General features: G+C 38.0%; 1 protein-coding gene across 3 annotated transcripts in view; it reads left to right on the forward strand.

Annotated features, from left to right (window-relative positions):
* The window catches only part of SF3B1 (splicing factor 3b subunit 1), a 49,811-nt gene extending 37,545 nt beyond the window's left edge, over nt 1–12,266 (forward strand). Inside the window, exons 14-25 of one of the 3 annotated variants that reach the window (XM_010381620.2) lie at nt 56–326; nt 757–902; nt 998–1,144; nt 2,077–2,202; nt 2,733–2,954; nt 3,236–3,418; nt 3,504–3,615; nt 5,083–5,203; nt 5,542–5,673; nt 7,636–7,908; nt 11,072–11,288; nt 11,779–12,266. In XM_010381620.2, the coding sequence (XP_010379922.1) occupies nt 56–326; nt 757–902; nt 998–1,144; nt 2,077–2,202; nt 2,733–2,954; nt 3,236–3,418; nt 3,504–3,615; nt 5,083–5,203; nt 5,542–5,673; nt 7,636–7,908; nt 11,072–11,288; nt 11,779–11,937 (2,109 nt within the window). In that variant the 3' untranslated portion in view covers nt 11,938–12,266. Of the gene's footprint in view, nt 1–55; nt 327–756; nt 903–997; nt 1,145–2,076; nt 2,203–2,732; nt 2,955–3,235; nt 3,419–3,503; nt 3,616–4,625; nt 4,696–5,082; nt 5,204–5,541; nt 5,674–7,635; nt 7,909–11,071; nt 11,289–11,778 lie in introns of those variants that run through there. The other 2 variants (XM_030917085.1, XR_004053298.1) reach the window with 2 other exon arrangements.
* Nucleotides 12,267–14,937: the final 2,671 nt, after the last annotated feature.

Below are 14,937 nucleotides of genomic sequence, written 5' to 3' on the forward strand. Positions count from 1 at the left end.
GGTTGAAGATTAATATTACCAACTCATGACTGTCCTTTCTTTGTTTACTTTTTAGGCTGCTGGTCTGGCTACTATGATCTCTACCATGAGACCTGATATAGATAACATGGATGAGTATGTCCGTAACACAACAGCTAGAGCTTTTGCTGTTGTAGCCTCTGCCCTGGGCATTCCTTCTTTATTGCCCTTCTTAAAAGCTGTGTGCAAAAGCAAGAAGTCCTGGCAAGCGAGACACACTGGTATTAAGATTGTACAACAGATAGCTATTCTTATGGGCTGTGCCATCTTGCCACATCTTAGAAGTTTAGTTGAAATCATTGAACATGGTAAGTTGTAATGTAACTTTGTCTTTTTTTTTTTTTTTTTTTTTTCTCTAAGAGACAGGGTCTTACTATGTTGCCCAGACTGGACTCAAACTTTTGGACTGAAGTGATCCTCCTGCTCAGCCTTCTGAGTGGTTGGGACTAGAGGTACACACACAGCCTGTCTACTTTTAATAGGACAACTGTCCTAAAATTTGGGCTACTGATTTGGGGAGATAAATGGAAAGGCATAACTGTACAAACTATAGATTTTATGATGGGTTTGTAATATTACCTGCTAACAGGCTATGGTTCATATTTTGCTTTTACCTAATTTTAATGTGAACGTATTCTGCAGTTTGGCTAAATAGTTGATACATTGCGAGGATCTGGACGATATTGTGTAACTTAGGTAATGTTGGGGCATAGTTAAAACCTGTGTTTGGTGTTGTAGGTCTTGTGGATGAGCAGCAGAAAGTTCGGACTATCAGTGCTTTGGCCATTGCTGCCTTGGCTGAAGCAGCAACTCCTTATGGTATCGAATCTTTTGATTCCGTGTTAAAGCCTTTATGGAAGGGTATCCGCCAACACAGAGGAAAGGTAAATCCACCACTTACCTTTTGATTTATCTTCATTAAAGTTAAGGTGACATAAATCTAAATTACTAAAGTACATATATTTTTATTTAAAAATAGGGTTTGGCTGCTTTCTTGAAGGCTATTGGGTATCTTATTCCTCTTATGGATGCAGAATATGCCAACTACTATACTAGAGAAGTGATGTTAATCCTTATTCGAGAATTCCAATCTCCTGATGAGGAAATGAAGAAGATTGTGCTGAAGGTAATTATTCCAGATTTATTAATGTAAACTGGATTTGTTTCATGGTTCTAAGAGAATTTTAAAGTGTTTTTGATTTTTATTTATTTATTTATTTATTTATTTATTTATTTATTTATTTTTTGAGACGGAGTCTTGCTCTGCCGCCCAGGCTGGAGTGCAGTGGCCGGCTCTCAGCTCACTGCAAGCTCCGCCTCCCGGGTTCACGCCATTCTCCTGTCTCAGCCTCCCGAGTAGCTGGGACTACAGGCGCCCGCCTCGTCGCCCGGCTAGTTTTTTGTATTTTTTAGTAGAGACGGGGTTTCACCGTATTCGCCAGGATGGTCTCGATCTCCTGACCTCGTGATCCGCCCGTCTCGGCCTCCCAAAGTGCTGGGATTACAGGCTTGAGCCACCGCGCCCGGCCTTAAAGTGTTTTTTAAAAACAACAAAAAAACTGTATGTTACACCAGTACTGTTTCATTTGTTGTTTTTTATTTGTTTGTTTGTTTGTTTATTTATTTATTTATTTATTTATTTATTTATTTATTTATTTATTTTTGAGACGGAGTTTCGCTCTGTCACCCAGGCTGGAGTGCAGTGGCCGGATCTCAGCTCACTGCAAGCTCCGCCTCCCGGGTTTACGCCATTCTCCTGCCTCAGCCTCCCGAGCAGCTGGGACTACAGGCGCCCGCCACCTCGCCCGGCTAGTTTTTTGTAGTTTTTTTTAGTAGAGACGGGGTTTCACCGTGTTAGCCAGGATGGTCTCGATCTCCTGACCTCGTGATCCGCCTGTCTCGGCCTCCCAAAGTGCTGGGATTACAGGCTTGAGCCACCGCGCCCGGCCTGTTTCATTTGTTTTTAAATTTTATGTTTTAAAATTACGTAATCAGCAATGAGTAGTCTGTTCATTTCAAGTCAGTTGATTTTATTATTACTATTTTTTAACCTTTTAGGTGGTAAAACAGTGTTGTGGGACAGATGGTGTAGAAGCAAACTACATTAAAACAGAGATTCTTCCTCCCTTTTTTAAACACTTCTGGCAGCACAGGATGGCTTTGGATAGAAGAAATTACCGACAGGTAAGCTTTTATTTTAAAAGAATATTCTCAAAAATCCTTTTGAGTCATTCTTTAGTCGACTTGAATGCATGTTATATATTATTTTTTGCCTTAATTATCTCACAGTTTATATGTGCTTGATTATGAAAGGAGATGGATTTTAGTCAGCCAGTTAACTTCCGTTTTGATTTTGGATTCAAGGATTAATACTCAACTGTGAGGAGATGGATTTTAGTCAGCCAGTTAACTTCCATTTTGATTTTGGATTTAAGGATTAATACTCAATTGTGAATTGATGTTTTTGTCTGGTAAATTCAGTGCTTTATCTAGCTAGATGAAACATGGACACAGTTTTACCTTGAATCATGTTAACTTATACTCATTTTTCGATGTTTGGTCACTTTTCTCTTCAACTTTAATAAATAGCAATGAATCATTCTTATCATGTTTATTAGCTAAATAAGTGGTGTATTTAGAGTATTTGGTTTTCATGATGTTGTTTTATGTCCTTGGAAAAGCAGTCTAAAATGTTTTTTTCCTGTTCTTTTTAGTTAGTTGATACTACTGTGGAGTTGGCAAACAAAGTAGGTGCAGCAGAAATTATATCCAGGATTGTGGATGATCTGAAAGATGAAGCTGAACAGTACAGAAAAATGGTGATGGAGACAATTGAGAAAATTATGGGCAATTTGGGAGCAGCAGATATTGATCATAAACTTGAAGAACAACTGATTGATGGTATTCTTTATGCTTTCCAAGAACAGACTACAGAGGTAATGATAATTAATTATGGCACATTGCTACTGACTTTAGTATTTGTAGAAAAGCGTGTTAGTTGTCAAGCAAATTTTTCTAGAATGCAATTGAATTTGAAGTAATTTTTAATATGCTCACTCGGTTACCAAAAAATACTATTCTCCCTCAAGTTTTAAGATTTGATGTAAAAAAACAACCACAGATGTTTGGGTGGTTAGAAAAGGTTGACTATTAGTTTATTTCAACTGTGCAGTCATAAACCAAATGAATGTGTCTTTTTTTTAAATTTATTTTTTAGGACTCAGTAATGTTGAACGGCTTTGGCACAGTGGTTAATGCTCTTGGCAAACGAGTCAAACCATACTTGCCTCAGATCTGTGGTACAGTTTTGTGGCGTTTAAATAACAAATCTGCAAAAGTTAGGCAGCAGGCAGCTGACTTGATTTCTCGAACTGCTGTTGTCATGAAGACTTGTCAAGAGGTAAACTTCTTTTTCAAATTATTACTTATTCACCAAATAGTTTAATGTAAATAGTAACATTTTAACATTATTTGTTTTATTATAGGAAAAATTGATGGGACACTTGGGTGTTGTGTTGTATGAGTATTTGGGTGAGGAGTACCCTGAAGTATTGGGCAGCATTCTCGGAGCACTGAAGGCCATTGTGAATGTCATAGGTATGGAATTTGCTGGTTACATAAGACTTTTTCTTGTTTTAATTTTCTTTTTCTTTTTTTTTTTTCTGTAAGTAAAGTCTTATTTAGGATTTGGGAGGTTTTTGTTACTTTTTTAAAAGCACTTCAAGATTGTAGTTAAGTCAGGGGATGTCACTAAAGTTTTGTTTCCCAAAATTCATTTATATTTTACTTTAAAGAGAAAAAAAGGTCAAGTTTAGGACCTACAGGAGAGGTGGGAGTAGTCACAGCTCAAAAAGCTTTGAAGTCTTGGAATACAGGACCCTAGTAGAAATAGTGTGTCAGGTGAAATATATTCTGCCATGTTCTGCTGCGAGGGGGAAAAGGGGAACCTAAAGTTTTAATTTAGTTTTAGAACTATGTATGTATATTTAAACCTTGAATTAGTGATTATGACAGGTTTTTTACTTGCCATCAGTTTCAAGGAATATAATCAGAAAAGTGAACTGATCAAATTATTGTCTTTATTTACATACCCAAGTTTTCAATACTGTCCATTCAGTTTTCTAACCCAAAACACAGCTATATTACAAATGGTCTTGGATATGGAGAGCAAAGTTTTTATTCTGTTAGGGCAGTATGACAAAGAAAACAAATGGTTTCTTTATTTAATCTTTTTTAAAATTGATTATAACTGTTGCCAAATGTAACTCCTGCAGAGTTTAGAGGCTCTGATAACCTAGCAGAAGTCAAAATAGCTGACTGTGAGAGAGCCACTGTTTTTTCTTGTTTTGTAAGAGGTATTTATGCAATATACATTTTTAAACTATTGTATTTGCATATAATCTCCAATGCAGCCCAGTGCTACACTTGAAGATAGCCACTAGCCAAAAATTTACATGGCCACTTGTAGGGCTCTGGTTTGCAGGGAGTTTTAAAACGTATTGTTTGTCAGAGAGGCATGGGAAGAGCAATGGAGAGAGAATCAGAGCAAGTGATTCTAGTTAGAGCAAGAGCCCCTGCCAGCTGCCTCCTTTTTTCTCTCTTCATAGGTGTAAATACCATCCAAGTATGCCCTGCATTGCAGGGAGACTGGAGATCTGTTTGTTTTGCAGTTAAAGGGTAAGGGGGCCCTTTCTGGAAATTTTTTCTTTATTTACATGTTTACCTCTGGCTTATATTGTTGTGTACGGCCGGAACATAAGCTGTCCCCATATTTAAATGTCAGTGCACAAATACATTTCAGAACCAAACGAAAGTTTTTTGTTACTGAGTATCCATCATTCTTTAAATCACTTCACTGATTTCTTTCATTTCTATACATAATCAAAAATTGTTAATAAAAGTTAAAAACGATTCTGAGTCTGATCAGAATCCGGGGCTTTCTCTTTCCATAGGCAGCTGTAAGTTTATATTTATGCATAGTCATATATGACGTTGCTAAGTAAAAGGAAAGTGAACAAAAGTTGCAATTCAAATGTTGATAGTTTATTGACTTCTATTAAATAGGTATGCATAAGATGACTCCACCAATTAAAGATCTGCTGCCTAGACTCACCCCCATCTTAAAGAACAGACATGAAAAAGTACAAGAGAATTGTATTGATCTTGTTGGGCGTATTGCTGACAGGTAAGCAGATTACCCACACATTTTTATAAGCAGTATCAGTTTTCAAATTTGGCCACTTTGTATTCAATTAGCAAAATTTTCTTAATGTCACTAATATAAGTGTATATGATTAGGCTATCTAGTATTAATATTTTCAAATTTCAATTTGGATGGTAATGGGGTGGCCATGTAATTTTAGACTAAACCTGTAAGACTAACTCTTCAGCCTTTCTGAAGAGTAATAACTCTTATTTAATGCTTAAAATGAGTTAACAATCATGTTTTTAGAACTGAATTTGCAAATTTATCCTTAAAACTTTTCCTAATGTCACAAATAATATGTGTATTTTTTAAATTAGGGGAGCTGAATATGTGTCTGCAAGAGAGTGGATGAGGATTTGCTTTGAGCTTTTAGAGCTCTTAAAAGCCCACAAAAAGGCTATTCGTAGAGCCACAGTCAACACATTTGGTTATATTGCAAAGGCCATTGGGTGAGTGTTACTTACTTCCATTAAAAAAAAAATTATAATAAATTCATTGTGGTATTGAAAAATAGTTCATGTAGAAATCTCTTTTGAGGCATGGTCTGAATAATGCAGTTGAGAAAGCTCTTCATTTAACCACTGACCTTCTGATTTTGGGAATGTATTCTTCCATTTGTTTTTTTTGGTTTTTTTTGTTTTTTTTTTTGAGACAGAGTCTCGCTCTGTCACCCAGGCTGGAATGCAGTGATTTGATTTCAGCTCACTGCACCCATCGCTGCCTCCCGGGTTCAGGCGATTCTCCTGCCTCACCCTCCCCAGTAGCTGGGACTATAGGCATGCGCCATCACGCCCAGGTAATTTTTGTATTTTTTAGTACAGATGAGGTTTCACCATGTGGGCCAGGCTGTTCTCGAACTCCTGACCTCAAGTGAGCCACCGATCTTGGCCTCCAGAAGTGCTGAGATTACAGGCGTGAGCCACCACACCCAGCCTGTAGTCTTAAATTCTTAATTGAATTGAAATAGATGGAAGGGTTTAAGATTTACTTTAATTATACTTTAGGTGTTTTCAGGGAGGGAAACAGTACCATTTTCAGAAAAATTCAAAATGTGTCTTTTAGGATATTGCTTAAACTATTAAGGCAAATTTTTAGTCTCACAGCATCATTTAAGTCTCATATTAATGCTTTATGTGTTTTAAAAGTTGTATTATGGATTGTTTGAGCTCAGGAGTTTAAGGTTACAGTGAGCTGTGATTGTGCCACTGCACTCCAACCTGGGCAACAGGGCGAGATCCTGTCTCTAAAAAACAAAAACAACAAAAATGCTATTCTAACATTACTCCACGGATTTAACTGAATTATAGCTGCTTTGTGAGATAATCTATGGTTGTTTGCTTCCATTCCATCACAACTAAAATAGGAAAAAACAGTCATTATAGAAAACGAGACACCACATGTCCATGTGGCTTAAGAAAATGTGTTCAAGGAATATGACATGTGAATGTCTGATTAATTAGGTAGAATTAACCAGACCACACCCCCTCCCCTAACACACACTAATTTCTCTCCTATTTTGGTAGCATAGTATTTATTTCAGTGGTGATGGAGTCAAGAAATTTGTAGTGAATAGCTGTTGTGCAAGCTTTTAGCCCCAATGTCCCTCTAAGTTTATGTCAAAGAAGAGGCAAATAGATGCAGCACATTGTGTGGGAGGGAAGATAAAAGGAAAAGAGATTTTATATGGTTTATAATGGGAGACCACAATTCAGATATTCCCTTCATCACTCCTACCTAGTTCTAGTGCCCATTTTGACAACTCAGAGAATTACTCACTTTAAACATTTAGTTAAATTTCTTTATATTTCAGAAAGTTTAAAAACTGAAAATTACATATGAAAATTAATTTGAGTTAACTTAAACTTTTTTTTTTTTGGAGACAGAGTGTCACTCTGTCACGCAGGCTGGAGTACAATGGCATGGTCTCAGCTCACTGCAACCTCTGCCTCCCAGGTTCAAGTGGTTCTCCCACCTCAGCCTCCCAAGTAGCTGGGACTACAGGCATGTGCCATCACACTCGGCTAATTTTTGTATCTTTAGTAGAGATGGGTTTCACTATGTTGACCAGGTTGGTCTCGAACTCCTGACCTCGTGATCCGCCTGCCTCGGCCTCCCAGAGTGCTGGGATGCAAGCGTGAGCCACTGCATCCGGCCAAAATTTTAAAAATTTGTACAGCTGTGACCTCTGATCTTCTCAGAGTTAACTTTTTTAAACTGACCTTTTAATTTATATGAAATTTTAATGTAGAAACAACAATGCCAATGACTTGGAAGTACTGCGTTTTATAAAATTACTGAGTTCCCTGTAATTATTAATATTTAAAAGTTTTCATCTTTATGCATTTTTTTCTTCCATAAATTTTTGACTTATAATGTAACAGCTTGTTGACCCATTTTTTTTTTTTTTCCAGCCCTCATGATGTATTGGCTACACTTCTAAACAACCTCAAAGTTCAAGAAAGGCAGAACAGAGTTTGTACCACTGTAGCAATAGCTATTGTTGCGGAAACATGTTCACCCTTCACAGTACTCCCTGCCTTAATGAATGAATACAGAGTTCCTGAACTGAATGTTCAAAATGGAGTGTTAAAATCACTTTCCTTCTTGTTTGAATATATTGGTGAAATGGGGAAAGACTACATTTATGCCGTAACACCGTTACTTGAAGATGCTTTAATGGATAGGTAAGTGACTTGAACTGATTACAAGAAAATAATTATAACTCTTCCTTCATTTTAGAACATCCTGAAATAGTTATTAGATGACTTTTTACTGTAATGTAGTTAAAGAAAAAAATGCTAGCCTGGAGTCTTGGGACATTGTAAATATGACTTATTATTTTAAAATAATGTGCACACTGTAGTGATTCCCCAGACTTTCTTTCAAGTTCCCCCACCCCCTTTAAATCTCTTTTCATATCTATTGAACTAAATACATTTTGAAAAGGGTTGACTGATAATCTTTTGTTTTCAAAATTGGTCAAATATAGTTAGAGGACATGATGAGCAGGAGCTAATCAGTGTGGCAGAGACCTGATCTTTTTAGCTTTTTATTGCAGGTAAAGGACAGGTTTCTCTTAAGCCTTTGAATTACTGAACATAGCCTGCCAGAGCTACACTCTTCCTCTTGCAGGTCCCTGGTGTTTCAGATGGTGACCACCAGTACAGTACTGTTTGAGTTATTTGACAGATTGCTAATACCTTTTACCATCTAGACTGATGCACAGCCATAAACACAGAAGTAACTGAAGAAAGTGCAAAGGAAAGTGCAGGCATAGTAAGGGAAAGAACTGTTTCACTGGCTCTTTATTTTTCAGGAGAGAGAAGTTACTCAAATCAGAGCCCATTCACATACTTTTGTGTACAGATTAAAGTTATTCATTAATAACCTTCTGAAAGGGAGACTTAACTGGACTTGACAAGTTACCAGAAAGTGTATATGCAAGACATGGAAGCAAAGTAAGAATTGTGCTCTGTAAAAGCCTGGCTACCCAGGGCTAAAAAATATGAGGGTAAATCACCCTTGCTCCATATTCCTCAGTGAGAAGTGCGTGAGGACCATAGTGCAGTCATTAATGTATGTCACCTGCAGTTAAAAACTTTGTTCTGTGTACTAAGAAGTGGAGGGAGTAATTCCATTGAAAATTACTAAATGAAAAGAATACTTCAGCTGGAAATTTTATTAATAAGGAATACTGCTTCATTCCTTCATTCTTATGCTGAGTGACATTATTAAAATAAATAAGAAAAACAAGAATATTAGTAAATACAAGTATTTTTCTCTTTTGATATGGTCTGTGTTACTATCTTTGGAGCAAAGTGTGAAAACTCATTTTGTTTTTAAGACGGACTTTTCGCTTTGTCGCCCAGGCTGGAGTACAGTGGCATGATCTCGACTCACTGCAGCTTCTGCCTCCCAGGTTCAAGTGATTCTCCTGCCTCAGCTCCCAAGTAGCTGGGACTACAGGCATGTGCCACCATGCCCAGCTAATTTTTTGTATTTTTGGCAGAGATAGGGTTTCACCATGTTAGCCAGGATGGTCTCTATCTCCTGACCTTGTGATCCACTGGCCTTGGCCTCCCAAAGTTCTGGGATTACAGGCGTGAGCCACCGTGCCTGGTCTGGAAACTCATTTTCTTTTTTTTTTTTTTGAGACAGAGTCTCGCTCTGTCGCCCAGGCTGGAGTGCAGTGGCCGGATCTCAGCTCACTGCAAGCTCCGCCTCCCGAGTAGCTGGGGCTACAGGCGCCCGCCACCTCGCCCGGCTAGTTTTTTGTATTTTTTAGTAGAGACGAGGTTTCACCGTGTTAGCCAGGAGGGTCTCGATCTCCTGACCTTGTGATCCGCCCGTCTCGGCCTCCCAAAGTGCTGGGATTACAGGCTTGAGCCACCGCGCCCGGCTGGAAACTCATTTTCATACCCGTTGCAAATCCCAGTGTGTTAGCCAATGAGCTCATACTTGGTTGAATAATTGTGGAATGAATAACCGATTGATTTTTCATGAACATAAACTCAGTTAACATAGGAGATGATAGTTACTTCTGTAGGTTTGAAAAAATTGTTGATCTTTTCTTCCTCTCCCCAGATTGAGTTATTGAAACTTAAACTTTACGTGAGAAGGGAATTTAATTTTAATTTAGTTACCTATTATATACCAGTATCTGAAGTACTAGTAAAGATTTAAGTTTATAACCAAGAGTTTAAAATGATTTGGGAGGCCAAGGTGGGAGGATCACTCGACCCCAGGAGCTCAAGATCAGCTTGGGCAACATAGCGAGGCCCTCCCTATCTCTTAACAATAAAAATTTTTTTAAATAATTTTTCTTTTTTCTTTTTTTTTTTTTGAGACAGAGTTTCGCTCTTGTTGCCTAGGCAGGAGTGCAGCAGCACGATCTCGGCTCACTGCATCCTCTGCCCCCCAGGTTCAGGTGATTCTCCTACCTCAGCCTCCCGAGTAGCTGGGATTACAGGCATGTGCCAGAACGCCTGACTAATTTTCGTATGTTTAGTAGAGACGGGGTTTCGCCACGTTGGCCAGGCTGGTCTAGAACTCCTGACCTCAGGTGATTCACCTGCCTCGGCCTCCCAAAGTGCTGGGATTATAGGCATGAGCCACCATGCCCAGCCTGAAAAATACTTTTTAAAAAGAGAAAAAAGTTTAAAATAAGATACTACTGTTTATTATTCATACATTAGAATTACATACCTCCTCTTTAATAGCATAATAAAGCCAAGACTTCACAGAGCCCTCCTGCTCATATTCCTTTTAAAAGTTAATTAGAAGGCCAGGCGCGGTGGCTCACCCCTGTAATCCCAGTACTTTGGGAGGCTGAGGCAGGCAGATCACAAGGTCAAGAGATCAAGACCATCCTGGCCAACATGGTGAAACCCCATCTCTACTAAAAATTCAAAAATTAGCTGGGTGTGGTGGCACACACCTGTAATTCCAGCTACTCAGGAGGCTGAGGCAGGAGAATTGCTTGAACCTGGGAGGCAGAGGTTGCAGTGAGCCAAGATCACACCACTGCACTCCAGCCTGGGCGACAGAGTAAGACTATGTCTCAAAAAAAAAAAGTTAATTAGAAAATATGGCTTAATTGTTGAGCGATAGTGAAGCTTGAGTCATTAAAGCAAAAGTTCTCAAGTGGAAGCATTAGTTATTCTAAAGGATATATTAGACACACGAAATGTTAGGATGATTTCACATCTATTTAGTGCACTGAATTAGTAATTTCGTTTTCAATGGGCAGGTGAATATTTCCTGTAAAACTAAGACCATATCTTGAAGGATTTTTCCCCCTTTCTTATAAGACTGTATCTTAAAGGACTTTTTTCCCTTCCCTTATAGAGACCTTGTACACAGACAGACGGCTAGTGCAGTGGTACAGCACATGTCACTTGGGGTTTATGGATTTGGTTGTGAAGATTCGCTGAATCACTTGTTGAACTATGTATGGCCCAATGTGTTTGAGACATCTCCTCATGTAATTCAGGCAGTTATGGGAGCCCTAGAGGGTCTGAGAGTTGCTATTGGACCATGTAGAATGTTGCAGTATTGTTTACAGGTAAGTTAAAGTGTTTTTTTTTTAATCGGTGAATTTTTTTTTTTTTAAATACTTTAAGTTCTGGGATACATGTGCTGAATGTGCAGGTTTGTTACATAGGTATACATGTGGCATGGTGGTTTGCTGCACGTATCAACCCATCATCTAGGTTTTAAGCCCCGCATGCATTAGGTATTTGTCCTAATGCTGTCCCTCCCCTTTCCCCCCACTCCCTGTAAAAGATTTTTAAAAGATTACTTAGCAAGAAAAGTAGTGTGTTGAATTAAGTTACTTTTCCTGATTATCAATAGGGTATATTGTGCCATATGGTAGAACAGTTGTGTGGTGAGGGGGGAGTGAGTTTTGTCTCTTTCATTTTAGCTTTGTATAATTACTAGCCCCCACCCCACTCCCCAAGGGAAATAATTTTGAATCATATCTTTATGATTTGTTAATTTTGTTAAGGTTATGTGTGTTCTTGAAATAATGTAACTATTCACTATTATTTTAGGGTCTGTTTCACCCAGCCCGGAAAGTCAGAGATGTATATTGGAAAATTTACAACTCCATCTACATTGGTTCCCAGGATGCTCTCATAGCACATTACCCAAGAATCTACAACGATGATAAGAACACCTATATTCGTTATGAACTTGACTATATCTTATAATTTTATTGTTTATTTTGTGTTTAATGCACAGCTACTTCACACCTTAAACTTGCTTTGATTTGGTGATGTAAACTTTTAAACATTGCAGATCAGTGTAGAACTGGTCATAGAGGAAGAGCTAGAAATCCAGTAGCATGATTTTTAAATAACCTGTCTTTGTTTTTGATGTTAAGCAGTAAATGCCAGTAGTGACCAAGAACACAGTGATTACATACACTATACTGGAGGGATTTCATTTTTAATTCATCTTTATGAAGATTTAGAACTCATTCCTTGTGTTTAAAGGGAATGTTTAATTGAGAAATAAACATTTGTGTACAAAATGCTAATTTGTGTGTGTTTTTTGAACATGACTTGTAAAATGCGGAACTTTGATAAAGTATTGGTTTATGTGGAATAAGTGGCTTGATTTCATTTTCTGTCACCTGGTTAATAGAAAGTAGTTAGCCGAATAAAAACTATATGAAGTGATGGCATCTTTGTCAAAATTCCATTGTTCTGTTAATAATGACAGCAAGAACAGTAGCCTCAGGAGGTGTTCCCCTCAAACTAGCACAACCATTCCATCATCGTAGAAAAGTAGCACTTTTGCTAAACTGTCTTGAATATTTTGTACTTACATAGCGCCTTTCATCTCTTGATTTCTCAAAATGCTTTATGAACATGTTTAAAGGAAGTGGTTTAAGTCTTGTCCAACACTTGACAGGTCTGCTGTGTTTAGCAAGTGAGGAATTTAACTTTACTTCAAAACTGCTTTCTGCCTATTAGGAGTGAGGATACCTAAGTAATGCTGATAGAACGGATTCCTTATGTACTGTGATAATATACAGTGGCAGCAGCTAAAATGTCTAGGTTTGCTTAGCTTTGTATTCAGTAATAAGTTGATCTAAGAGTTCAGCATAAACTGAATGAAATGCCATTTAATGATAGAGGAACCAAGCATTAAGGCAGTACTAGACTTAATTTTTTTAGCAAATATGTAAAGTATATTTTCAACCTTTTATAATGTTATGGCCCCAAATTTCTTGGTGTTGGCCTTTTTACTACCTATACTATTTTTACTATTTTGTTTTGTCTCCATGTAGTAGTACTTCTGTGAACACTAAAGAGAAAATAAATTCTGCAAGCAGCATTAGCATATAACTACTACTGTAAGTAAAACTGCCTGTTAACACTTGAATAGTTCCTGCTTTGGAAGCTTAGTTAAGAAACAGCTTGTGGCCGGGCGCGGTGGCTCACGCCTGTAATCCCAGCACTTTGGGAAGCCAAGGCGGGCCATGAGGTCAGGAGATCAAGACCATCCTGGCTAACAGTGAAACCCCTTCTCTACTAAAAGTACAAAAAATTTGCTGGCCGTGGTGGTGGGTGCCTGTAGTCCCAGCTACTTGGGAGGCTGAGGCAGGAGAATGGCGTGAACCCGGGAGGCGGAGCTTGTAGTGAGCCGAGAAGGTGCCACTGCTCCCAGCCTGGGTGACAGAGCAAGACTCTGTCTCAAAAAAAATAAAAATAAAACAGCTTGTAATTGACTTCCAACAAATCGATAGTGAGCATTAACGGTTTCCAACTTGGATTTGTAATTCCTCATCATTCCTTGTATGACAACTTTCTGAAAATATGTCACTATGTAGTAAAATTAAACACTCCAAACTCATCTTTCTGTTACAAGTTTTCAGCAGTACTTCTATGCAACTTTAACTGCTCTCTATGGTTGATGTCAAATGACCTTCAGTAATGACTGAGAGAATTGAATACAAATAGATTACAAAGCCAAAATTTGATGATGTATCACTTTGGAAATTTTAATTATATTTTCAGTTCAAGTACTTAGTAGCTTACGTTTGCTTGGCCTCTGGCTTTTTATGGAAAATAGGCTTTGTAGTGGCAGTGTGGAGCAAAGGAGACTGTTAACACCTTAAGTAACTTTTGTACTGATGCAAATAATTTGAGGACAGGAGGGAAGTAGTGAAAGCTATGACCTAAAAAATTGAGACCAAATAGAGGCTCACAGATACTTGGATTATTTTATGTGCTTATTATTAAATAAGGAAAGCATTTTGTGATACATGGAAGACGCTATGTGAAGTTTTACCTATCTTCTAAAAGACCTTTTCTTTCGTATTTTCTTTTGGTGTTTCTTAAAGCCAAACTAAGAAGGAAATGTTCTTAAGGACACAGGGTGGGTTTTTCTGTGGACCTTTGTTGGTTTTTCTGTGGGCCATCACCCTCTAATGGAATTGATCTCTGGCTGTTTGGTTTTTTTCATATTGTATTTTTAAAATTTGTTGTATGGTGCCCTGTGAGCACCAAGTACCACTAGATGAATAAAACATATTATATCTAAAGTCTTAGTAGACCAATTTTTAATCTTAGTTGACTCTGTATTGTTATCACACTGCACTCTGTTGTGGTTGTGCCATTTTTGCAATATTGAGCTCTTTCGGTTGTTTTCAAATAAGGGAACTTAATGTTGAAAAACCAGAGAACTTTTTCTTTATAAGAAACTAAAAAAGTTGCAGCCACATAGGTTCAGTTTGGCTCTTTGGTTTCCAGTGGCTTTCAAATCCCCTAAGGTTAAAAGAAAACACTACAGCTACCCTGGGGTTTCTCAACCTTGGCATTATTGACATCTTGAATCAGTAAGTCATTATTGTGGGGGTGCTGTCCTGTGCCTTGCAGAATGTTGAGCAGTGTTCCTGACCTCTACCTATGAGATGCTAGCAGCACACCCTCATCTCAGTGTTAAACCAAAAATGCCTCCAGACATTGTCTCATGTCCCTTGGAGGGCAAAGTCTTCCTAGGGTGAGAACCACTGAGCTAGCCTTAGACCATTGTTTAAGCAGAACTTACATGTTTAATAAAATTAAAGCATGATATATAAAACATTTGATTTTAGGCAGCAGTTATCTAGGAAGTAACTAGAAATACAACTTAGCAAATACTTAAATGCCTACCTTGGGCTAAAGCTCCGCATAAGTCTTGGGGAAAGTAAGCAGTGAAAA

Source organism: Rhinopithecus roxellana, chromosome 14 (genome assembly GCF_007565055.1).
Source record: "Rhinopithecus roxellana isolate Shanxi Qingling chromosome 14, ASM756505v1, whole genome shotgun sequence".
NCBI lineage: Eukaryota > Metazoa > Chordata > Mammalia > Primates > Cercopithecidae > Rhinopithecus > Rhinopithecus roxellana.